This window comes from Nomascus leucogenys, chromosome X (genome assembly GCF_006542625.1).
Source record: "Nomascus leucogenys isolate Asia chromosome X, Asia_NLE_v1, whole genome shotgun sequence".
In the NCBI taxonomy this organism is placed as follows: Eukaryota; Metazoa; Chordata; class Mammalia; order Primates; family Hylobatidae; genus Nomascus; species Nomascus leucogenys.
The window spans coordinates 41,237,943-41,265,383 of record NC_044406.1 but is presented as its reverse complement, the minus strand read 5'-3'; the positions used below and the strand labels follow the sequence as shown (position 1 = coordinate 41,265,383).

The 27,441-nt window shown below is 40.0% G+C and overlaps 1 protein-coding gene across 1 annotated transcript in view; it reads right to left on the bottom strand.

Moving 5' to 3' along the window:
- Positions 1–27,441, bottom strand: part of DGKK (diacylglycerol kinase kappa) — a 103,643-nt gene that overhangs the window by 53,037 nt on the left and 23,165 nt on the right. The window contains exons 2-4 of the mRNA XM_030807110.1: positions 4,573–4,683; positions 2,786–2,866; positions 745–849 (exon numbers count right to left, since the gene is read on the bottom strand). Coding sequence (XP_030662970.1) covers positions 745–849; positions 2,786–2,866; positions 4,573–4,683 — 297 coding nt within the window. The remainder of the gene's footprint in view (positions 1–744; positions 850–2,785; positions 2,867–4,572; positions 4,684–27,441) is intronic.

Here is a 27,441-nt window from a genome sequence, read left to right as displayed (position 1 = left end):
CCAGAGACTGCTCTAAGTAAATAAGTGACACAGATCTCTCTCCTCTTGGAACTTACATAAATTCTAACTGTGGTAGATCTACAGAAGGGCAAGCAGAGTGTATCTCCTGAAGTTTGATTGCACCAGTTACTGCAGGGAGCAGTGGCCAGAGATTTGGTACTGCCAGGTAAAAAAGAACCCTGCTAAGCTTTGGAGAGGATACTTCTTGCTCTTCCCTCTACATTACTTTTGTAGTAGACAGAAAACAGAAAGGCAAAGAGCATAGTGGTCAAGGACATAGGCTTTGGAGTCACATAGCCTGCATCAGAATCCTGGTTTCACTACTGAATACTGATTCCGCCTTGGACTGGCTCCTACCTCTTTCTGAGTCTCAGTTTCCTTTGCTGCTACTATAGTCATTCAGCAGACCCAAGTCAAGACTGCTGATTCCGGTTTTCCTAACCTAAGGGCATCTACATTAGCTGCTCACATACATCTTGAGTGACTCATCCATTGGGCATACATTGACATCTACATATCAAGTGGATATGTATAGAAGTATCTGCACCACGTACTTACGAAGGTCTGAGTCCAAGTGAATTACTCCTATTTATGAATAATTCTAAAGAGGTTTTCTGCCTATAATTCCTAACCTGGTGGTCTCTGCTTCCATCTTATTATTTCCCTGCTCTAAAGGTGGCTTAACTAATGCAATTAATTATTTACCTATTAAGAATTGTGTGGCTTCTCTACTAGTTTCCTTACCTTATAAATTTCTCCCTGTTGGACGGTTTTTATGATGTTAATCCATTCTTCCATGTCTTTCCGGTTGGGTGCAGCCAGAGTGATTTTTCGTTGTGGTGTGATAACCTAAACAAAAAGTCACATTATTAGCTGGTTCTCACTCCACAACTTTGCCTTCAAACAGAGTCTGTGAACTCTCTAAGAAACTACACAGATGTACCAAGCACAACGTAAGCCACTTCTTGAATATAAGACAGACGTTCCCAGAGCCACTCGTAGCTCCTTAGATACCCATCCAAAATAATAATAATGCTAATAGCAATAATTAACATTTTAATGCCACTCACTATGTGCCAAGAACTATTCTAAAGCACTTTATGCATCTGATTTCATTCAATCTTCATTACAACCCTGTGAGATGGGCATTGTTATTTTTCCCATTTCATAGCCGAGAAAACCAAGACAAAAAGAGTTAAATGATTTGCTCAGGGTCACCCAGCAGGTAAAAAACTAAACCAGAATTGAAATCCAGATTCTTTGGCTTCAGAATTCATTCTTTTAAATACTAAACCATGTACCATCTATTACTCAAGTTAGTTTGCCTGAAAACCCTACTTGCTTACTGCTACTCTGTCTACTTGAAATGGTAAAATTGTATGTGGTTCATTAGGGTGTCCCTGTTTCTGTTTAGTGGGAGAATGAGATGTCTAAAAACCCAGTTTCTTGCTTTCTTATGGTTAGGGACAACCTGAAGAGAATTTTACAGTTGTCTTTCTTAACCCTGCTTGGCACAAGAACCCAGGCAGGAATAATAAGAATGCCACCCTGAGAGTCTAGCAGACGTAGACTATGGGCAGGACTTGATCTTTTCCCAGAGGGCAGGAGGGATCATGGATAGCTACAGCATCAGTCATTGCTTCCATTGCCCTACTTGCCTTTACTATAAGCTCCCCGAGTCCTGAAGCTAGAGCTCACCACACCAACAAGGCATTTGTTTCTTCTTTTGCATGTAACACAGTGAGATTATGTGGTAGATGGAAATAGGAGCTAGTTGGGATTGTGGTAACAGCCACTCCTTTGGTCCAAACCCTTTCTTGAGTGGGGCTGATGTTTAGTGCTTCTGTGCTTTAATTAGGTTAAGGGGCAGCCTAGCCTTTATGATTTCTTTCTTTGTAGAATGGAGACCAAAAACATTAGCCTATAGGCTCATCACCCAAAGACTCAGCTTTTTGGGACTGGTCAACAGAGCCCTCAGTTCTACCCTGTGTCAGGGTGATGTAATGAGAGAGTAACAAAAGCAAAGTCTTCTTAGACCCAGCCGCCCTCCTTTCAAGGGAGGATGGAACATGAACCAACTATGGAAGCAGGATACTGGGTCTGCAGCTCTTTAGTCTGTTAGGTACTATCCCCTACCTGCCTAAACAGGAACTCCAGTCTCCATATCCCACCACTGAGGCTAGGAGAAGACAGTTCTGGAAGGGAGTGGGTAGGAGAATTCCTGGGCCACCAAGCTTTCTATTTTTCAGTGAGTTTTCTGGTCTGGATTCACTTGAATGACCAAAGCCATGTGACATTTCAGCCACACGAAGCCCTAGACACTTCTCTAGAAAATTTTCTGCTTTCTTTGAGGCACTTTCATCAGTAATCTCAACATGGGGTAGATTTCACTTTGAATTAGGGCTCTTATCTACCTCATCAGAGGAGAGGATGTCATGTAACTCAATTATCCTGCCATTTTCTATAACATATTAGCAGTCTCTTGAAAGACTCCCAGTGATACTCTTCTAAATCACCTTCACTGGGAGGACTGATTTTTATAAGTGACATACTCCCTTCCCCTTAAAATCAGCTTAGCTTTATACTGGTAATAAGGAACAAGAACATCACTTTTTTTCTTCCCTATTAGTGGGCTGCTAGAAAATGTTTGCATGAATGATAACACTTTGGGATCAAAGGAAACTTTGGAAACCTGAAGTTCAAAGAAGCAAGAAGTGGTTATGGAAAGCTATCTTCCCAGCTAGCCCCTACCCCTGCCCATTCAGTCATTCCCAATCTTACTTACACAAAAACTGTGGCAAAGGTTTCTACAGCTGCTTTCTGCCACGGTGGCTTGAGACAGATCAATCGTTTCAAAGTGTGCAAACTGGAAAGATATAAGACAGAGAGGGACAAGGAACCGCCTGGTTAATGATGCAAAGAGACATTAAAAGGTAAACACACACACACACACACACACTTACTGACAGGCATTTGTGGCAGTCATGATCCAATCATTTCTTTGGCTTGAGGGCTAAAATTTATTCAGCAACATGATTTTTGTTAATGTATTATGTGACCAAAAAAATGAAATCAAAATAAACTTTTTACAGACATTTATGTGGAATTATAGGAAGGCTTGAGTTGGTCAGTTCAGAATTATTTAAACATAAAGGCTTATGCTGGAAAAGATAATGAGATGTGGTTTAACTAGAGTCCTAGAGAAACAGATTGTGATAAACTCCTATTTTATTGGGTGGCAGCCTTTGCAGTCTTGCTAGTCCCATCCAGTTTGAGGCCTGTGTCTCCTTATTCACTGGCCATAGTAGATACCATCTAGCCAGCAGCAGGAAATCAGTATCATGGATACAGGCAAGGCCGGTTTTACCAGTATACAAACTGTGCAGTCACACAGGGCCCCATGTTCAGAAGGGCCTCACACTTAGTTTAATGCTTTGTTGTTGTCATCTTAAAATTACTTCATAATTTTGTCTTTGAGCATGTGTTTTGTAAGTAAAGTCCGATGGGACAACAGATCATGCATATGAGCAGAGGAGATAGGTGCAATATACATTTCCACCCCATGTCTTGTCGCTCCATGTGCATTTGTGATGCCCGTGAACATAGAATTCTAGTGGACCCATGATGAGTGGGAGTTTAGCAAGACTCAAAGCAAGTACAAGATAAGTGTGTTACATCTATAACTGAGTAAGCAGTAGGGGAGCTGACAGCCCTGAGAGGTCATACTTTCTGTTGGAACCAGAACTTGCTTCAGACATAGGAAAAAGACAACGGTTTCTGAGAAATACGAACAACCAAGAAGCCCTATTGTATTCTTTCTTGCTCATTACACCCCTGTGTTAGCCAACCATTTCTGCTAAAAATGATGACATGGAAAGAAATGGAAAGATAAGGCAACCCATAGTTCTTTCAGTTAAAAAAGTGTTGGTGGAATGTGCAAGTATCGAGAAGTAAAATATGAACAGTTGAGCTAGTTTTGTGCAGTTTTTTTATACTACTGAGAACAAAATACTACGCTTGTATGAGCTACTAAACACAAATTGTATAATTTTAGTGATTCTTTATATGAATTAAATGCTCTTACATTTGCATTTAAAACTGGTGTTGCAGAGTGTGCAGACAAATAGTGAAATTCATGCTAATTATTTAAAATCGTATTTTTCTTTACTTAGAATTACATTAGCAAATAAAAACACCATGACAAGTCTTTGCTTTATATTAATATTTTAGTATAAACATAAAGCATTATATGTTAGTAGCTTTAATACAACTTCCCCCTGCTTTTTGAATAAAGGGCACTACATTTTCATTTTGCACTGGATCCCCAAAATTATAGTAGGTTCTGGGTGCAGAAGCTAGCTGGGAAAAATACAAAAGGAAAGGGATACAGAAAAGAGAAAGGAGAGAAAAGTATCCCCATTTGACCCAAAAGGGCAAGTTAAAAAAAGAGTAGAGGGCTTCAACTTCCACCCTAATGTTTGCTGACATGTCTTTACTTATTAGTCCATCTTCCCACACAAAGGTTTCCTGGCACCCACCCATTAATCTAGTTGACAATATGCTATACATTACCGCTGGATGGTGTGCAAAGTAGAGCTTCCGTCCTTGAACTAGAAAATATCTAAGCTTCCATCTCTTGAAGGAGTTGCAGTTCTTCAGCATAGGTCCTTCCTTCAATATTTTCTGAAAGATAGAAACATGGCGTTGAGCAATTAGATCAATTCATAAGGTCATATCACTTGTTTTCTCAGATGGAAACAGCAGATATCTAGAAGGCTCTATCTTGTCACATATCTGAGAAATGGCCTGAAGGCCAAGTGAGAACACAGTGAAGCTCGTTCAATCAGAGGAGGCATTGGTTACCCTTGGATTACTCATTCAGGATGATATAGGTTTCACGTTTATCAGACTACGTGGCCCAAAAACCGTAGAGGATATCTCTATTTGCAGTAGAGGGCAGGGATGTGAACATCATAAATATAAGAACAGCATTCCTAGGAAAGAACGCGTGGTAGACGAAAAGGCTGTAAAGGCAGATTTTCTGGAAGTCTCCAGATTGTAGCTCCAGACAGGGCTCTCCTGTCAGCTCTTTTAGAGTGTTCCTTTTAGAATATTAAGTTAGATCGTGTTCCTTCCTTGTTCGCAAGCCTCCAATAGCTTCTCAACACGTTTAGAGCCAAATCCAGTCTTTACCATGGTTTGTCTTCAGCAGACTCATGATCTCATGAAGGAGCAAGCACATAAAAAGGAACCACAAGAAAACTACCTTCTGATTACTTTCTTTACATCTCATAGTCTAACCACTGATTTTTCAGTTACCTGCTGAACAGACTGATCCTAACCAAGCATAGAGTCTACTTACCATTTTCATCATTGAGGAAGTTCTCACTTAAGTTAAAGGATAAAAACCAACATGCAAGACTGCCATTTGGGAGAAGTACTCAACCCCACCAAGCTGGAATCAAACCCATACTTAATGGACGAAGGGCCAGACTGAGTTTAAAATCACCAGATCAAGGCTCTACCACGAATTCTATCACCTAAATTAGCATTCACCATTGGGTGGTTGGAGAAGTATTTTGTTTGGCCTACCTAGTGTTTTTCAAAGTTTCAAATTAGTTGGTAATATTTAAAAGGTAGAAGATTTTATATAAAAATTCAGGTTTCCTGTTTCTTTTTTTTTTTTAAAATTAAAACATCTGGTAACACTGAATTTATATTCTCACATGGCAACAATCTGCAGAAACTGAGTACCAGCTACTCCCTTCAGATGGGGTGCCTGACTCCAGCAGGAATTTGAGTTTAGGGCTCTGATCTAAACAATTATTTGCCATTCCTGTTCTCCCAAATACACACACCAACATACACATACACACACACACGTACTCATACACACACATTCAATTCTCTAACCAATTGGATAGTACGAGTGGACAGAGCCTCTGTATCTCAACTGAAAAGTCAGTTCATAAGCAGTCACAATTTACCTGAGCCCTCTTCATAGCTTATGGGAGTTTCAAGGTTATTGTAACACCCTTGGAATGCAAAAGAATGGTGCTGGGGAGTCAGAACAAAGAGAACAATAAGATCTTGTGGGAAGGAGGGAGGTTGCAGTGAGAGAGAGTAAGAAATTATATTTAAATTGTTGAAATTGAGTCATCCAAGAGAAAACAACTGCTGTAAGCATTAAGAATATATTGTTCCTTTCCCCTCTCTGGCCAAGTGGCCTAAAGTACAGTTCTCAAAAATGGCTTTTGGTTTTTTTATCCTAACCCTCTCACCTCTATCCATATACTTCTCCACACTAAGTCTTCATAATACCTAGGCAGTCCTATTTACTCCTTTCTGCTAAAGACTTAATTTCCAAAATTTAACGGCTCCAATTCTGTACAACTGAATCTACACCCATTATCTCTGCCCTTTTCCCAACTTGTTCTGCTCTGTTAAAATTATTAAATGCTTCCTTTACTCTTCTTATTTTGTCGTATGTAATGTCCCCTGTACCAGCTCATTTTACAGTTTTTGGTTAGTTACTTTTCCCTTCCCTCCATTCGCAGTTTAAAGTGTTGCAACTCTGACTGTCGGATATTTACACTACTACATTCTCTTGGCCTGTTCTGAGAAGCACCTACCCTTAAAGAACCCATTTTTCAGGCATTGCAAGTCATGGGCTAGTAAACGAAAATCTTTCAATTTATAACTTGTGAATATGATAGCCCAAGAGGACTCAGATTTTAGCATATGCATTTGATAAGCTCTTTAATGATATTACTATGAACAAGGAGAAATGATTATCTTTGTTCAAGCTCCTATTTTATCTGCCTGCAGATCATATCCCCTTCCTCAGCAAGTCATCCTGTTTGGTTATTCAGAGCCTACTCCCAACAAACCGGTAGCCACCCTCAACTCAGGGGACCCCAGTTAAGCTCTACCACTCAGGGGACCCTTACAGACAATAGAGCTATATAGGAATAAGTTTTCTATATCTCACCATAGTTAATACAAATCTGAAATAGATTCTGATAAGTAAAGATGTATAAGCCCAGGGCAACAACTAGAAAAATAACTTTTAAAAATTATTAATACATCATAAAGCAACAATTAAATACCACTACATGTGGATTAGAAGAGCTAAAACCCAATACAGTGATAATACCAAATGCTGGCAAGAATATGTAGCAACAGAAGCTCTCCTTCATTGCTAGTAGGAATGCAAAATGGTACAACTAGTTTGGAAGACAGTTTGGCGGTTTCTTACAAAATCAAACATACTTCTACCACATGACCTAAAAATTGAAATCTTTGCTATTTACCCAAATGCATTAAAAAGTTATGTCCACACAAAAACCTGCATATGAATGTTTATAGCAGTTTTATTCACAATTGCCAAAACTTGGAAACAATCAAGATGTCCTTCAATAGGTGAATGGGTATACAGACTGTGGTACATCCAGACAATGGAATGTTATCCAGTAATAAAAATAAATGCACTATAAAGCCACGGAAAGACATGGAGGAATTTTAAATGTATATTGCTAAGTAAAAGAAGTCAATCTGAAAACATTAATTATATCAATCCAACTACATAACATTCTGGAAAAGGCAAGACTATAGGGACAGTAAAAAAACTCAGTGGCTGCCAGAAGCTCAAGGGCAGTTGGGAAGAGATGAATAGGTGGAGCACAGGAGATTTTTAGGGCAGTGATACTACCCTGTATGATACTGTAATGGTGGCTACATGTCATTATACATTTGTCAAAACTCATAGAATGTGCAACGCCAAGAATGAACCCTGATGTAAACGATAGATTTTAGTTAATAATGAAAAATCAATATTGGCTCACCAGTTATAACAAATGCACTGCACTAATGCAAGATGTTAATAATAATAATAATAATAATAATTGTCTCAGGACCTTGGTCAGTTTAGTAGCCCCAAGCAGGTAATAGGGGAAACTGAGAGGAGGTGGGAGGGGGTATATGGGTACATTCTTTACTTTCCACTCAATTTTTCTATATATCTAAAACTGCCAAAAATGGTCTCTTAATTTTTTTTTCATAAGCAAGTAAAAACAGGCTGGGAATTCTGAAAAAGAAGAATAATTAAGAGGGAACTACCTGCTATCTAGGTTTTAAAACCTAGTATAAAGCTATAATAATGAAAAAATAATTAAAGGGACTAAAGTGTTAAAATTATTAAAGGAACATAAACATATACCCATGTGATATGGCAGGGGCATAAGTATGTGGAATATTCATTGAAAAATACAACAAAAGCTCTGTCTACACCCTGGCTGTTTCAGGGAGTGGTTGTTTGAGTTCTTTAAGGGAAAAAGAGATGGCAGAAATGAAGTAATCTGTTTTATACCTGATACCCAAGGTCTGAGGGTATGAGAAGGGGAGAGTTTCAATGTGTGTCTACCAGTGGAGATGAGGAAGATTTATTTCTGAAGTGGATGATGAGATTGTGGAGCTACTTTCCAATAATAAATTATTATTATTATTATTATTAACACATTTTAGATTAAGCCTGGAATTACTCTCGTAGATACTATGGCTTGTCAACACGAAGTTTATAATCCTTTGGCACCAGAACAGGGTTGGTAGCTTGTGGGAACTGTCCTTCTTTTGCCTATCAAGTTACTTTGTTTCTTTCAAAAGCCAAATTGCCATCTGGAAACTGGAAACAGGAGGACACAGTCAACCATGACAAGAACAGAATGTCAAGGCTAGGGAGCAGGTAAGCTCTGTGGTTGTAAAATTGTTTAGTGAGATAAACCTCTTCACCAAGTTAAAAGACCCAACAGGGCATTGTTGGAAGGAACCAAATGAAGTCGTATTGCTTTGAATAAGATAAAATGAAGTTAAAACCTACTTTTTGTTAATTAAGTTAGAATGCAAATCTTCTTAGGGGATAGGCAAGGGCTCTCCCTTCAACGCCTACCTTCACAGGGTGCATAATAAAGAGTTCCTTAAGTTCTAAACAGAGGCTCTGTGTCATCAGCTCTGAACTTCTACAAATGCCCAAACCTGGATCTTGGAAAAGGTAAAGTACCTGTAGTCCTTTTCCTTCTGAATTCTGTCCTCCTTTGGGGAAACTTCCCTACTCACCCAATTACTGTTTCTAAATAAACCATTGTTTATTTTGTTAAAACCCCAAAATCAATAGGCAGCCCCAGGAAGCCAGTTTGAACAGGCAGAAGCTAAAAATCCCTTGCTTGATTGCCCCAAGTCGATAAAATATGTGCCTGCAAAACAATCTTTACCTGCTTGGGGCTACTAAACTGAACAAGGTCCTGAGGCAAAAATTGGAAGAAGCAAGGTAGCAAGCAAATGCATCCTGCCAAGGGAGGCACTGAAGGGAGAGCCCTTGCCTATCCCCTAAGAAGATTTGCATAGTGCTTCCTGGTCCCTGGCCTCTGGCAGATAATATCATCTCATTGCCTCCTCATAACTATGCAGTATCACGTCTGACTTCCAGACAGTAAATCTGAGGCTTGGTTTCCCTTACTTTGTTCAAGTACCCACAGTTACAAAATGCTAGTGGACTCTGTGCTTCCTCTCCCCGTGATGAGAAAACTGGGAGGGCCTGGTTAATTAGTATGTACACAACAGGGTGAACACAGACCCCACCCCATCCCCCCTGCCAAACTTCACTCTGAATGACAAGATCACAGATTGCTAAGAATTAAAAACTATTCTCGGCCGGGCGAGCACGCCTGTAATCCCAGCGCTTTGGGAGGCCGAGGCGGGCGGATCACGAGGTCAGGAGATCGAGACCATCCTGGCTAGCACGGTGAAAGCCTGTCTCTACTAAAAATACAAAAAAAAATTAGCCGGGCGTGGTGGCGGGCGCCTGTAGTCCCAGCTACTCGGGAGGCTGAGGCAGGAGAATGGCATAAACCCGGGAAGCGGAGCTTGCAGTGAGCCGAGATCGCGCCACTGCACCAGCCTGAGCGACAGAGCAAGACTCCGTCCCCCCCCCCAAAAAAAAAAGTATTCTATGAACAGCTCTGACTATTCCGTACTAGAACTCTTAATGAGCTTCCCTCAAAGTGGCAAATGGTATTCCTTGTTTTTCTAAAGACCTAACATTCGTTTGCGGGCGAGAAGGGAGTTCTCCAGTTTTTTTAAAGTGACAGTCCAAGATTGACTGGAAGAGTAATTAGAATTCACATATTGACAGCACTTTGTAATTAATAAAGTGCTTTTGCTTCCCATCAGCCCTCTGAAGCAGGTAGTGAAAGGCGTTTTCTAACGCAATTCTGTCCTATGAAAGACACCCTGAAATTAGTATCTTCAAGTGGCTTGCCGGAGGAAATAATTGAAATTTTTCCTCTCAAATAAGATAGCCGATGTTTGTTTTGCAGTTTTGGGACTTTGCAACATCTTGGAGTTAAAATATTTGTCAGAAGAACGCATCTCTGATGTTATTACAAAAGGCAATGAGGAATGGGACTCCACATGGGAAATTTTGCTTGGTGGCCACATTTATAAGTACACAGCTATTTCAGAAGAAGGGACACACATGTAGTCCTCCTGGTCCAAGCTGCCACATTTCTGTGGCAATATCTGTGATGCTGCAGATAGAAATAATTTAGGAAGGGCTGTAGAATCCTTGTACATATTGAAATGTCATGTTACCACTTGACGCTTCTTAAACCACAGCACACTGCAGGCAGGCTTCCTAATCCTTCCTGCCAGCTCTATTAGACATTAAAACCCAAATAACATTATGGTTTCTACCATTAAACCCTCAAGGCTGATTGTTTTGTGGTGAGAGTGGGTATGGTGCTAATTAGTCTCTTGTCCCGAATTCAATCACCACAGAGATCAATTGGCTTCATTCAAATTCAAGAATGTAGGACTCCAAGGCATACGTAATTCAGGTCCTGTGTACAGTGTTCACACAAAATGGTCTTTGCCAAAACCGTGGCAGCCCTTGCAGAGAAGGCTAAAGCTTTGGAAAACTCTGCTTCAGTTTCATTCTGAATCCTCTTTGATAAACCAATACCCAAATCCATTGCTCCCAGAAACTCCCACACCCTGGCACAGGTAGTATCTCTCTCTGGTGCTCTGTACAACTCAGCATGTGTAAATTAATAAATTAATGAGGATAAACATTTCCCTCACTCCATATTTATAAAATATCTTCTATAAAATATCTCAACAGAGTCTGTAAAGCAGCCCAATTTCCTGTATATAATTAACACCCGCCTGCTGCTTAATTGGGAAAGGGCAAGTACAGCTGCTGCTGTGACCTTTTCCTATGCTTCTCCCAAGTCCCTAAAGCTTCTACTATCTGCTACATCTGTTTTTCTGTTGCTTGGTGCATTTCTTTTTTTAAGAGACAGGGTCTTGTTCTGTCACCCAGGCTGAAGTGCAGTGGCACAATCATGACTCACTGTAACCTCAAACTCCTGGCTCAAGTAATCCCCTTGCTTCAGTCTCCTGAGTAGTCAAGACTACAGGTGCCCGCCACCATGTCTGACTAATTTTTTCATCTTTTTGTTAAGACAGTCTCGCTATGTTGCCCAGGCTGGTCTTGAACTCCTGGGCTCAAGCAATCCTCCCACCTCTGTAATCCAATTACAGAAATGAGCCACCATGTCCAGCCTGCTTGGTTCGTTTTTGATGCATAAGGCTTTGGGGAATTATTTACCTTTTCCTAGCAAAAGGGTCCCCTGTTATACAGCCAAGTTGCATTCCACCCCCACCCACTCGAAAAGTAGACAAGCATCATGACATGCACCACTACCTGTTATTAGTTGGCTGCTCTTCCGTTTTAATTTCTCTTGTTGCTCTTGTGTAGGAGGCTGGATCAAGTTAGGGGATGAGTAGGCTATCATTCCCCAGGTGAGAACTGAACTATTACGGGCACAACTGAGAAGGCCAGCTTTCTGTCTATGACTCCTTCAGTCCAAAGACCTGGAACATCTATTCTCTTTGCTTGGGTTAGAGTGCTGGGAAGAAAGCTGTTTCCTAACACTGGCTTGCCAAAGTTGATTCAAAGCAACTGTGTTTGATTTGGTTAAAATGCAACTCTGGGTGCTTTAGGCTTTAAGAAAGGTCAGACCCACTGCTCCACTGAAAGCTTTACATTCCCCAGGGTCCTGTTGGCATGGCAGGAGTCAGACAGACTGGCTCCAGCACTTACTAGCTGTGTGACCTTGGGCAAATCACTTAACCTCTCTGAGCCTCAATTTCCTTGTCTGTTAGATGAGAATACCTTACAGAGCATGTGCCTGCCACTCTGTGAGTCCCTTGTCCCTTGTGGATTGTGGAGCCAAGGGCTGCTGCCATCGCTCTGCTCATGCCACTACTGGAATCTTCCCTCCTGGCTGTCTAAGGGCTGCAGCAGCAGGATGAGGAATAGGATGACCGACTGTCCTGGTTTTCCCAGGAGTTTCAGCACTACAATCAGGAGGGTCTTGGGCAAACTGAGACCTCGTGGTCACCCTAACACTGAAAAGCCAGATCTTTCTACCATGCAGGTCTGCAAGGACTGTATCTGCAAATCTCCTCCCACTGCTTCCTGTGCTAAGGAAGAGCTATAGATGAACATCTATGTCCCTGTTCTCTGTCAGTGAAATAAAAGAAAGTTGATAATGATGCTATACGTATTTAACCAGTTCCTTGCAGATCACTAAAAAGGTATTTTACACACGTGAGCAAACATATATACACATATATTCTTTTTTCTTCCTGTAAATAATAGCATTCTATGTACAATGTTTTGTTTCTTGCTTTCTACACTTAATATACAATGAACCCTTTTAGATGTTGATACATATTAAGTGGTTTCCTTTCTTTTTAAAATTGCATAGCATTCTACTAAATGAATGTAATGTGATTTATTTAAACAATTCCCTATTGAAAGAGTGCTTTCAAATCTTATTTTATTACAAATGACACTGCAAAAACTCTGTATATACATGTCATTTTGCACTGGTCTGAGTACATTGATAAAATAAATATCAAGAGTTGATGACTTTAAAACTAGTCCACTGGGACCATAAAGCCTAAATACCTATAAGTTTTGGGGGAGCAAAAAACATAGAAACAGGAAACCCAGTGAAAGGAACAATGTAAATGGAAGCTTAGCCTTTAAGCCTGTGTCTTCTCAAATCTCTCTGCCCCTCCCCCCTTCTTCTTTTCTATTATTGGAATTCCTAGGGAGGGTAAGGATCACTAATTGTTTGGGGTATGGGGAGGAGGTGAGCAATCTGAGCCCAGGCTGACAAAGTTCTGAAAGTGGTAACCTGGCCCTTTGTAATTGACCTGGGACTAGCTGCATCCAGGAAGGAGGAAGAGCTCTGCTGAGCCCGCCCAGAACTACTTATAGGTTTGAATGCTGGCTTTGCTGCCTACTAGCTGTGCAGCCTTGAACAAGCCATTTCACTGCGACGAGGGGCCACTGTTAAGTTGGTAGGACGGAGATACAAGCTCTGGTCTATGTTAGTTCAAAATGTGTGCTCATGCCACAAAACTGGCCTTTTAACTTTCTGAGCTAACCGTGACCTTAGTAATGAGTAATCTTAGATCTCCCTGCCCTGTTAGAGATTATGAAAATAATGCTCCAAGAGGGGTTGTGCTTACTCAAGTCAAATAGCAAATTAGTGGTAGAGCACTGGGCCTCAGGCCACCTTATTTGTTGTGTTGGGACTACTCACCGACCTCCGTAAGGTGAGTGAAGCTGCCCTATAACTGGAGCCATTGAGTTTTCACTGTATTGGGAATGCCTCTTGCAATATGTGCACAGTTGCAGGGCTCTAGGGTAATGGCATGGAATGGCATGTGAGGAAACCAGCGGGAAGACGGCTTGACTCTAAGAGTAGGATCAAAAGGAAGGGCTGGGTAAGAGCTTTGGGAGTTTGAGGAGAAAAGTGGCTTATGATAAACCTTCCTGCAGAAGGTTGCCTTTGCTCCACAAATCCAGGGAAGACTCAAAGTTCTGAGTAGGGGAAAGAGGATTGTTTCTGACCATTGGAGAGCCAAAAGCCAAGAAACAGGAAATCCAGTGAAAGGAATAGTATAAGTGGAAGCTTCATGGGAGACCCCTATGGCTACAGCAGTAGTTGCTGCTTGCCTAGAGAAGAAGTTTTTTGGTCACACAAATTCCTCCAAAAAGTTACCAGGGTACCTTGGACCCTGGTCCTCAACCTAAGCAAGATCACAGAGGTCAGGACATCAATTAGCTTATCTGGTGCGGCCATCACATAAAAAGTGACAAAGCAATGCCTGCTTCCAATTGCCTTCTTTTCCATTCTTTTACCTGACCATAAGCTACCAGAGATGAAGGTTCTTCTAACATTCCGTGGATGTTTATTCTCTCAGGGACACTTCCCTCACGGCTTTTAACTAACCCTGGGCTCCCACCACCAAGAAACATGCCTTGTTTATCCTAACCATCTACTATGAGAGCAGTGGCTCCTGTTGTGACTCTGGTGATGGCCCTCATTAGAAGCAGCAGGAGTAGCAATTTCTTCTCTAAGTTTCTCTTCAACCCTCCTTCTCCAAAAGAAGAGATTTGTTTCTGGCTGACAAATGCCTGCTATTTGCCCTTGCTTTACATGCATTATCTTATTTAATGCCCACAGCCACAGTCCTGTGAGGGAAGTGAAGAAGTTGGAGCTTAGAGAGGTTAAGTGTCTAGTTCTAAGTCACAGTGAATGGCAGAGCTGGGGTTTGAACCCTGAACTTTTTTACTTTACTGTCTCTCCCCACCCCACTCTCATATCAAATAATTACATGATGACGGTTATCATGATCTGACTTGGGTGTGAGATCTAACTTGGGGATCACTTCAGTTCACCTCTTTTTTCCCCCAGGGGCCACTATTTCACCCAGGAGGAAAAGCCATGGACCAGTGATATCTGTAGATTTCCCACTAGTTTAGCTGAATTTCTTGAAGGGGACCATGTACTGCAAATGATTTCACAAGAAGGGAGGAAAAAAAAAAAAAAACAGTCCTTTAGCGAGGTACCTGAAATGTCATAATCCCAAATTTTGCGTATATACAACTTTGTAACAATATGCTGGACCATGCTTGGGAGCTTCTAAATCTGGAGACTTCAGCCCCCAGAGGTATTTATAAGTGCTTGCAACCTAAAGCCAAAAAGGAAGCTTGTAAATATGCAAATGCAGTTATGCCTTGCTTAAAGACAGAGATATGTTCTGAGAAACGCGTCATTAGGCCATTTCATCATTGTGCAAACATGAGAGTGTGCTTACACAAACCTAGATACCTAGATGGTATAGCCTACTACGCACCTAGGCTATATGGCATAAACTATTGCTCCTAGGCTACAAACCTGTACAGCATATTACTGTAATGTAGGCAATTGTAACACAATGGTATTTGTGTATGTAAACATAAAAGGTACAGTAAATATACAATATTATAATCTTACGGGACCACCATAGTATATGAGGTCCATTGACTGAGACATTGTTATGCAGCGCATGCCTGTATGTAGCTTATTTGGCTACAACTCACTCAAACAGCAAAACAGAGAAACTCAATTTTGGTGATTTCTTCGCTCTGGTTTTTAAAAGTACCCATTTCTTTCCAGTCATGGCTTTAAATGCCTCTTAGAAGTTGGGATGGTGAGCCCACATCAGCTAATCACATGTACTTGGGAAGTACATGTTTATTCCTGAGCTGGGGAGATTGTTTTATTGCCAAACTGGACCCATGCAGACAGCCATCTGAAGGCCTGAATAATACTTAAGAATACATTCACTAAAAAGTCCTCTGGGGAATAAGTGGTTAGATTATAAAGAGCGGATGTGTGGGTTTCGTTTTTACTTTTTCTCAGTTTTATGAAGTGGCATCACCAAGAATCATGAGGAAGGTAGACAGAAATTGATGCTAGACCAGTTGGTTCTGTTTGCTTCTTGCAGCAGTGGTGGTCTAGGGAAGATGAAATTCACTAATTCATTAGGAGTTGTGTATGAGTGGTGGGAAAAGAAGGGGTGTGTGTGTGTGTGTGAGAGAGAGAGAGATTCAAAGAGAGAGAGAGAGAGAGAGAGAATGCCTCTGTACCACCAGTGGTAGGTGAGAGCAGGAGGAAAGTGTCAGGTAAGGTCACCTCAGGGGTTGGATTGGCTTGGGGGTAGAATGGGTGGTGACAGATTGATGGGAGCCCTCACTCAATTCCTAAAGCTGTGGGTAGCGTTGCTGCCTCTGAGCAGAGGATTGTCCCTGGCTGAACACAATTGCCTCACATGGAGTCAGGAGATATGCTAGTTTGACAGTCTATCACACTTGGAGCGAAAAGAGAGGGAAGAGAAGTGACTGCATGAGACACTAATCTGTCAAAGAAGAGACTATGTTGTGGGCCTTTGTTCCACAGAAATTACTGGCCAGGTAACAAAGCTGAAAAGCTGTGCCAATGTGAATGCATTCTTGGTAACAGGAAGCTATCAGGGACAAGCCTCCTGGAGAAATAATAGTGAAATGAAGTGCTAACAGTTGGTGAGTCCTTACTATGTGGGAAGGACTATGCTAATCATGTTCCATTGGTTATCTCATTTGATTTTAGCAACTCTGAAAGGTAGATGCCATGCTAATCTGAGTCTTGGAGAGATGAAGTAGTTTCCCTAATGCATTAATAAATGACAGAGCTAAAATCTCTCTTGAGGTTTCACAAGGACATGAATAACTAGTTATGCCTTCAGTGGAAGGAAAAAAGGAAGGTTTAAACCACTGGTCTTATTGGAAATTATATCCTATTCTAAGTCAATCGACAGAAGAAGGCAGATTTGGCAGGAGTTTGGTGGTGTGAATCACAGCTTGTTGGTTCAGTTTTGTTTTTGTTTTTAATTTTAAATGCTAAAGTAATTAAAGTAATAATTATTTAATTTACACAGCACTTCGTTGGTTATAAAGATATTGAAGATTCTCACTGGATTCTGAACACAACCCTGAGGGGTAGGCCAGGTAAGTAATGCTATTGGCCTTTTTTTTTTTTCAGGTAATAATACTGTGACTCAAAAAAGTACAGTGACTTGCCCAAGGTCATTAAGTAGTAAACTTGTTCTGGTCTTCTGACTTCCAGTACAAGGCTCTTTTCACTGTTATCTCCACACTTTATATGTTCTGTGTTGTTTGATATCATTTTGATTAGTAGTCCATATTTCAAAGCCTAGTTTTACCCTTTCCTGTTATCCTGCAATAAAACTCTCTGCCATCATCACTGGTAAAGAAGTATGACATAATCAAGTGTGCCATTGGCAGGCATTCTCTTGGTTAACGAAAGTAATACCACGCTGGACCCAAAGGGAAATTCTCCTCTGACCTGGATAGCTCCTGGCAATAAAAAAATTAACTTGGCCATACAACTACTGCACAAAAGCATCACACAAGGATCTTACTGAGAAAGACTGAGAGTGCGGCTCTCAGTATTGCCTCCCCTCCCAGGGAGCAACTTCCCACAGCTTGTTCAGATGTTTTACCCTAGAACCTACTGCTACCTTTTTCACAGTGTTTCACCTCCGTTTATTTCCCTGTTGAAACAGCATCCAGATCTGCATCCTTTTCCAACTTCTCCCTGCAGGCAAAAACACCATCCAGATCTGCATCCTTTTCCGATTTCTCCCTGCAGGCAAACACCTGGTAAAATTACACTCCTCTTTAGCCAGGCTGCATTTAAGGGATTAAGGTTGCTGAATCCTAAATGGCCACTAACTACAGTAATCAAATTCTAACACCTACCAGCCAGGGCTTAGAGCAAGGCTGACTGTTACCATCTGGATTTTGTGCTGCTCAACTCTTGATAGCGTATCCAGAAGGACTGACCATAAAAGTACAAATGCAATAAGAGAGAAAGAGAGAGGGGTGGGAGGGAAGGAAGAGATCGGTGGTATTATAACTCAGTCTGATAGGCCTGGAAAGGGAGGAGGAAGAGGAGTAGAAAATAAACAAGAATAGGATGAGCATGTTGCATTGGAGGGCTAGGGGTGGCAGCAAACACTCATAGACTTGTAGATGACAAGGGATGCTTATTTTCCCATCAATGACACATGGGATTCCCACTGGTCCTGGAAAGATCTCTGAGCCACCATTTCATTGACTCTGAGATTGTGCCCTAATCCATATGTGCTGCCCCCTGTTTAAAATTTCTGGGAAGAGGCAGTAGTGGCTACTGGGAAGAGAAGGGTTATCAGCTGCAATCTGGGGGACAGCCAATCTTGAATCACACACACACACACAAAAACAAAACAGTGGGCAAATTTATCCTGTGGGGGAGGGGACTGTCTTTTAATTGGAAACAGGGCCTAAACAATAAAGCTTAATAAAGGGAAGGAGCAAGGGAGATGGCAGGGGAGAGTCCAGTTTGAAACAAAGTCACTAACAGCAATGTACACACCCAAAATTGAAACACAAATACCATGACACAGCTACCCTCCTCTTGCCCCTTCCACCCCTCCGTGCATATACTTAAAAAGCAATGTTCTAATTAGACTGGCATCTGACATCTACACCTTTTCTGAAATATTGTGCTAGGCCCTTTGTATACATTAGTGCTAATAGTCACAACAATGTGCGAGGTAGTTATTATCATTCTCATATTACAGATAAGACACTGAAGCTCAGAATGTTCAACAGACTTCTCCGATACCACACACAGTTACAAAGAGGGATGACTTTGAACTCAAGTCTGTCTGATTCCAAAGCCTAGACACATTTCTACTCATTATATCACACACACTGCCTCTGTTTCCTGGAAAGTGGGGAGTGGTTTGAGGTGAGAGAGGGGGAATAGTTTGCAAAACCAGAAGACACCTGAATAATACCACTTCACAGAAACATTTGCACACAGGTACAATATGGGCACCAATATGGCACCTGGGAAAGACAGTGGACTTAATGGATTCTGAACTCCATGGAGTTTAGCCACCAGCAGTAACCTGCTGTGTGAGCAAATCCTATCACTTCTCCAAGCCGCCATCTCCTTGCTAGGAACTATGGATAAAGATATGAAAATTTGGCACTTGATTCATCAAGGGAAGCCAAGGCATAACAGAAAAAACAAGCTATTAATATCGCTTAGGTCTGTTGCCGTAAAGTAGCCTCCTACCTAATTTAACACTGCGGGGATAGACCCTGGGCCCAGGAATAAAGATTATTCCAAAACTGAGCAGGCCAGGAAGGCAAACCTCAGCATAAAACTCTCTTGGTAAATCACAAATATGTGTCATAGCCAAGTTATGTCTGTCAGGCACAGTGCCCAAAGTGCCACAACTTACCCATAATTAGCACTTGATGGATATTTATAAAGTGAAATTGAATGGGGGAAAACACATCTGGAGAGGACAATGAAAAAGGTGTTCTCAAATGTTCCTGGATTCATTTCTCTATCAATTGGCTCCTAAAAGCCAGTCACTATTGGAAGAAATACACTGAAGATTCTTATATTAATATATCCAAGCACATATATTTATGCAAAACCAATATAGTACAGCAAAAATGAGTGTAGATTTGGACTCAGATAAACCTGAATTTGAAACACAGCTTCATCACTTATTAGGTGTGTGTCCTTAGGCAAGTCATTTAACTTAAAAACCTTAGCAATTTTATCTGTAAAAATACACATAATGGCATTCAACTCTCAGTAGGGATCAAGATAATGCATTAAAGTGCCTAGTGTAAGGTAGAAATGCAATACATATTTCTTATTTCTTTCTGTGAATATGGTGGCTATATTTTTGACCCCTAAATTAGGACACAAGTCTTGTCAAGTATAAGTGTATATGTGGTTGCAACAGTGTAGTGGGGGCTCAATTTGATATTAGTGTTTTGCTCCAAATGTGGAAGCATAATTTACATATAAATAGTCCAAGCCCAGAAGGACTTTACTACCAGATGTTAGGGTACTTTTGATTTGTGTGGATTAGTCCATGCAAGCACAGACTCTTTCCTTCCCATGAGTAACAGAGCAAAGATCACTGGGAAAAGAAACAAAGACTATAAATAGAAAATCAAATTTATGTCTGTGCAAGAATTTGTGCTTACTGTAGACACTCATAGTGCTAGGACTCATGAGGTCCCCAGAGAAAAAAACAGAACCTATTACATCAGAAGAGCTTCTGATGATAGGTATGAAGACTTAAGGTACGTTGAAAGAAATGCTCTACTGAAGCCTGGAAGAGAAACCAGTGTTAAAATAAGAGGGGATGAGAACAGTTAGTATTAGTGAACTCAAGCGTTTGTATCTCTTTAAATTTAGCACATTGACATTTCGAATCTAATGCTCTTGAATGTTTATTATTAAAACATCGAGCCAATTTTTGAAGCCCACAAAAAAGGGCTGAGTTGAAAATATCCTTTTCTGTTGTATTCCATCAGCCACGGTTATGGGAAACGTAGTTTCAAGAGCTGCTATAATCTGCCATAACTGAGGCATCACCATTTACCTGGTGTCAATGTATTCTAGTCATAGTATAACGTAATTCCGGGCCAATAACCTAAGAGGAAAGCAATAGCTTTTAGAGTCTAACCTTGCAAACCCCAAATTAGTTAAATGACATAAAAGTAAATATCACAAGGCCATTTTTCCACGAAACCAACAATGATGAGCAGGGTTTTATCATACCAATGAGTAATATCTATGACTTTACTGGACAGGACCTGGAAGTCTACAATTATGTACTGCGTAACAGCTTCTGCCATGCACTTAGCCTAAAACAAAAATCCAACCCTTTCTTATTCTATTATACTTTGTCATTGATGTGCTTTGGGCTCTCAAGGAAAGTCTAAATGTAGAGTTATACAATGAAAAATGGAAAATGCATCTTCTTGTTTACTGCATGCCTTTGGGAAGCTAAGAGAATTGGAGTGGGTGTCGCAGTAAAAAATCCATCTCCTTGCTCATGGCTATATGGGATGACTGTATAGTTAATCTGTCCCCTCCAAATGGCTGTTCTTACCTTTCTTAGAAGTTCCTCCTCTTCCATTTAGCTTTGATGCAGAGGCAGGAAATGCTAATTCTACTTAGTTCTCAATTCTGTCAGGAGCACTTGAAGATTTGCTATACCAACATGAGGCCAGTGGAAAACCAAGAGAACTTTTAATGTGGGGAAGTGAGTATAGAGTAGGTGGACATAGCTTATGCTAATAAACTCTCTCTGGTTATTATAGAGAAATTAGCTATAAGGGAACTCCCCATTTGCCTTCGATCCTCATGGCTTCCTGGTGAGCAGAACTTCCACTTTAGTGTTCCCAACTTGATGAGCTTTTTGACTTCTCCAGGTCTTTCTCACCTGGAGACGTGGTGAAACCTTTTTCCAGGCTCATGATTCACTGAACTATTTTTACCCAGGAGTAGCAAGTTACATAATGAGAAATAACAGGGAAACATGAACTGAAAACCTCATAAACCTTAAGTAAATATGAAAGGGGACAGTCTCTCTTACCTCAAAATGTATAAAGTGCATACACATACTATCTCCTCATTCAAGGACTCAGAGGTGGCTTGGAATCCCTGTGGTCAATCACGGTTTACTAATTGATTCCCACATATGAATGTTCTCCAAATAGCATGTTTGGAGGTAAGAGGACATTCTAACTGATGGCCTGAAACTAAGGTGGGTACACGAATATTTGGATGAGAGAAGATAGTTCTGGAATGAGCGAATAGTAGAATCAAAGAGAGAAGCGGTAGTTAAAGGAAAAGCTGTCAGTGAAGGATTTCAGGAAGGCAAAATTCCATGTATAGAACCTTTTACAGTATGGAAAAAAAGCATCAAGCACACGTTTTCCACGATGCTTAAAATGTTTTATACATTGTGCCTGATTTGTCCTTTCAACATCCCACAAAGGTAATTGTGGGAGTAGGTTATCATTTTCATAACTCATTGCCTCAGTAGATACACTTAGAGAGTGCTTTCTCTTCCCCACAGTAAAATGTCATATTTTCTTAACAGCATCTATTTCTAAGAATGTCAAAGTGTGTTACAGACCATATTCATTTTGTATTATTGCCATTTATATGGTTTTTAACAGAATGTGTGTGTAGCTATATATTAGCTTAAGTATAAACCTTTTAATACATTGATATAAATAAATAAAAATGATGTCATCTTATGTCATCTTCCTGGGCCAAAATGCTTTCAGGGTCTCATTGATACACTTCAACAACGGATCTTGAGAAATTTCATAAATAACATTCCTTGTCCTCTTGTTGAGTTCTGTGTTCTAATGCAACCTACAGCCCCAAAAGAGGCTTCTTGAATCAGAATGCTCAATTAATTTCCTCAAGGTAAATCTCACAAGGCCATTTCTTCACATAACAAACAACCTAGAGCAACTAAGAGCTAAAAAATATGTGAAATGCACATTTTCAAGTCTCATAACAGGCACTCTACTTAAGTTGGGTACTTTGCTTGAATCCAAGATATATTGCCATCTATTTTCTGAATGGAATATGAAGTCACTCAGGTTTATGTAACTATATTTAAATGAAAGCATAAAACACATTTTGAAAGCCAAATATAAATGTGTTTTGATTAGTCATGCCACAACTGAGAACTGATGATTACAAAATTCTAAACAAACAAACCTATTAAACTTCTTGATTACAGTTTAACAACGGGGCTGTAAAACCCAGGGCTCAGCTGTGTCAAGGTACCCCCTTGACAAATAAGAAGAAGAAACAACACTATTTCAGGACACAGTCACCAAAAACAAAATGTGTGAAGCTGCTCTTTTTGACCTCTCTCTGTCTCAGGATGATGAGACAGATTATGGGGAGTAGATCTGTGTGGGTTGTGGCCTCAACTCTAAGTGGGACCTTGCAGAGGCTTTCATGTATGTATTACGTTTCTATTGTTGAATAACAAATTACCACAAACTTAGTGGCTTAAAAAGTAAACCATTTATTATCTCACAGTTTCTGTAGGTTAGGGGCTCAGGCACAGCTTAGCTGAGTCCTCTGCTTCAACGTGTCACCAGACTGTGATCTAGCTGTCTTCCAGGGCTATGTTCTCATCAAAAGCTTGGCTGTGGAAAGGTATGCTCCCAATCTCCCTTAGGTTGTCGGCAGAATTCAATTCCTTATGGTTACAAGATTGAGGTCTCAGTTTTTTGCTGCAGGCCACGCTTAGCTCCTACAGGCCACGCTTAGCTCCTACAGGCCACGCTTAGCTCCTACAGGCCACCCACAGTTCCTTGATACATGGGCTTCTCCAACATGGCCACTTACTTCATGGCTGCTTATGTCTACAAAGCCAGTGAAAGAGAGTCTGACTAGCTCATCTACTAGCAACACAGAGTTTATATAGATATACATAGTAACATTATCACAGAAGTAACATCTTGTAACTTTTGTCATATTCTGTTGGTTAGAAACAAGTCACCGAAATTCACAGATCCTGCCTACATTCTAGGGGAGGGTATTATACAAAGGGGTGAACACCAGGAGGCAGGGATCATTTGAGGTCACTTTAGGGTTTGTTTGCCACAACACACCAACAATTCTACCCTAGGAAACTTCAAGTCCAGTGGCATAAATCCTCCCATTTCCACTGTGACATCCCTATGCCAGAGAACTAACATCTTTTACATCAGATGCTGTGCTTTGAAATATATTGTACTATACTTAAGCACAAAATGACACAGATAGAACCAAAATGTATTTTTAATACACAAAACAAAGAAATTATGTCCTACATATAAAGCAAAATATTTAGCATCCAAAAAATGTTATTACTGAGGTTTAAAAAAACACTATTTTAAAAAATAATTATAGACTCACAGTAAAGAAATGTGCAAAGAAATGCAGAGGGAGGTTCTGTGCACCCTTCACCTAGCTCCCCCAATGTTAGCATCTTGTATAACTATAGTATGATAGCAAAAGCAAGAGAATGACATTGGTACAATCCATAGAGCTTATTTAGATTTCACCAGTTATACATGCACTCATTGTGTGTGTGTGTGTGTGTGTGTGTGTGTAGCTCTATGCAATTTTATCACATGTGTAGCCTTGGGTAACTATCACCACAATTAAGATACTGAACTGTACCATCAGCACAAAACTCTCTCCTGCTATCCTTCTATAGCCACACCTACTCCTTCTGCCCCCTCCCATCCCTAATCCCTGGCAACCACAAATCTATTCTCCTTTTCTATAATTTGTTAATTCACAATGGTTACATAAATGAAATCATTCAGTCTGTGCCCTTTTAAGATTGGCTTTTTACACTCAGCATAATTTCCTTTGGGTTCATCAAAGTTGTGTTGCTGAGTAGTATTCTATGATAAGAATGTGCCATGGTTTTTATAGCCTATGGGTAGTTTCCAGTATTTGGCTATTATAAATAAAGCTGCCATGAATATTTGTGTGTACATTTCTGCATGAAAATAAGTTCTCATTTCTCTGGAATATATGCCCAACAGTGTAATTGCTGGGTCATATGGTACATCCATGTTTAATGTTTAAAAAAAAACTGCCAAACTATTTTTGAAAGTGACTGTATCATTTTACATTTCCACCGGCAATTTATTTTCTTAACTTCTATTTTAGGTTCAGGGGTACATGTGCAGATTTGTTATATAAGTAAGCTCATTTCACAGGGGTTTGTTGTACAGACTATTTCGTCACCCAGGTATTAAGCCTAGTACTCAACAGTTACTTTTTTCTGATCCTCTCCCTCCTCTCACCCTCCACCCTCAAGTAGGCCCCAGTGTCTGTTGTTCTTCTCTTTTTGTCCATGAGTTCTCATCATTTAGCTCCCACTTATAAGTGAGAACATGCAGTATTTGGTTTTCTGTTCCTGCATTAGTTTGTTAAGGATAATGGTCTCCAGCTCCATCCATGTTCCTGCAAAAAGCATGATCTCATTCTTTGGTATGGCTGCATAGTATTCTATGGTGTGTATGTGCTCCATTTTCTTTATCCAATCTGTCATTGATGGGCATTTAGGTTAATTCTATGTCTTTGCTATTGTGAATAGTGCTGCAATGAACATTCTCATGCATGTGTCTTTATGGTAGAATGATTTATATTCCTTTGGGTATATACTCAGTAATGGGATTGCTGGGTCAAATGGTAGCTCTGTTTTTAGCTCTTTGAGGAATTGCCACACTGCTTCCCACAATGGTTGAACTAATTTACACTCCCACCAACAATGTGTAAGTGTTCCCTTTTCTCCACAACCTCACCAACATCTGTAATTTTTTTACTTTTTAATAGCCATTCTGACTGATGTGAGATGGTATCTCATTGTGGTTTTGATTTGCATTTCTCCAATTATTAGTAATGTTGAGCATTTTTTTCATATGCTTGTTGGTTGCTTATATGTCTTTTGAAAAGTGTCTGTTCATTTCCTTTGCCCACTTTTTTTTTTTTTTTTGGAAATCTGTTGAAAATCCTCGTAGATGCCAGATACTAGACCTCTGTCAGATGCATAGTTTGCAAATATTTTTCCCATTCTGTAGGTTGTCTGTTTACTCTGTTGATAGTTTATTTTGTTGTGAAGAAGCTCTTAAGTTTAATTAGATCCCACTTGTCAAATTTTGCTTTTGTTGCAATTGTGTTTGGCGTCTTCATCATGAAATCTTTGCCAAGTCGTATATCCAGAATGGTATTGCCTAGTTTGTCTTCCAGGGATTTCATTGTTTTGGGTTTTACATTTAAGACTTTAATCCATCTTGAGTTAATTTTTGCATATGGTGTAAGGAAGGGGTCCAGTTTCAATCTTCTGCATATAACTAGCCAGTTATCCCAGCATCACTTATTTAATAGGGAGTCTTTTCCCTATTGCTTGTTTTTGTCAGCTTTGTAGAAAATCAGATGGTTATAGGTGTGCAACCTTATTCCTAGGCTCTCTATTCTGTTCCATTTGTCTATGTGTCTGTTTTTGTACCTGTACTATGCTGTTTTGGTTACTGTAGCCCTGTAGTAAAATTTGAAGTCAGGTAACGTGATGTCTCCAGCTTTGTTCTTTTTACTTAGGATTGCCTTGGTTATTCAGGCTCCTTTTTGGTTCAATATGAATTTTTACATAGTTTTTTCTAGTTCTATGAATAACGTCATTGGTACTTTGATAGGAACATTGTTGAATCTCTAAATTTCTTTGGGCAGTGTGGTCATTTTAATGATATTGATTCTTCCCATCCATGAGCATGGGATGTTTTTCCATGTGTTTGTGTCATCTCTGATTTCTTTGACAAGTGTTTTGTAATTCTCATTGTAAAGGTTTTTCACCTCCTTGGTTAGCCGTATTCATAGGTATTTTATTCCTTTTATAGCAATTGTGAATGGAATTGCGTTCCTGATTTGGCTCTCGGCTTGGCTGTTGTGGAATGCTAGTGGTTTTTCTACATTGATTTTGTATCTTGAGAGTTTGCTGAAGTTGTTTATCAGCTGAAGGAGCTTTGGGGCCAAGACTATGGGGTTTTCTAGATATAGAATCATGTTGTCTGCAAACAGGATGGTCTGACTTCCTCTCTTCCTATTTGGATGCCTTTTATTTCTTTCTCTTGCCTGATTGCTCTGGCCAGGACTTCTAATACTATGTTGAATAGGAGTTCCACCAACAATTTATAAGTGATACAGTTTCTCTACATCCTCTGTAGCACTTGGTGTTGTCATTACTTTTTTATTTTGGCCATTCTAATAGGTGTATAGTGACATCTCATTGTGGTCTTAATTTGTATTTCTCTAATGGCTAATGATGTGGAACATCTTTGCATTTTTTGCTTATTTGCTATTGTATATCCTCTTGGATGAAATGTCTGTGTGTGCCTTTTGTCTCTTTTTTAATTAGATTTTTTGTTTTTTAAATGTTGAGTTTTTAGAGTTATTTATAGAGTCTAGATACAAGTCCTTTGTTGGATATGTGATTTGAAAATATTGTCTCCTAATCTGCAATTTGTCTTTTTATCCTCTTAAGAAGTTCTTTTACAGAGTAAAAGTTGTAAATTTTGATGAGGTATAATTGATCAGTTCTTACTGTTGTGGCTCATGCTTTTGATAGCACATTGTTACATAGTGCCTTTGGAGAAACATTCTTCATGAAATTCTTTCTGCTGTTTTTCATGCTTTTGGAAGCTTTTACATGTATGTTCATGCATGTGTGTATATGTATATGTGCATGTGTACGTGCATGCATGTGTGCATGTGCATGTACGCTGACTGGTCTAACTAGAAAAGCTTGAGCTTATTGCTCATGCATAAATGCTACTGCATATGTACTACGATGGACTTCATAGAACCATAGCTCCTAGAGCTGAATATAATACTGTAAAAGATATTATCTAGTGAGGGTTTATTTACCATGCCTGATGTGCATGGGGAGGAAATAGCTCATAAAATTACAATTCCTCTTCAAATTATATTGCTCCATTTATAAAAATTAAATAGGGAAGTATGACTATTCTGTGTGTATATATATAATATATATATTTATATTTATATAAATCTGTGAAATGTCTTG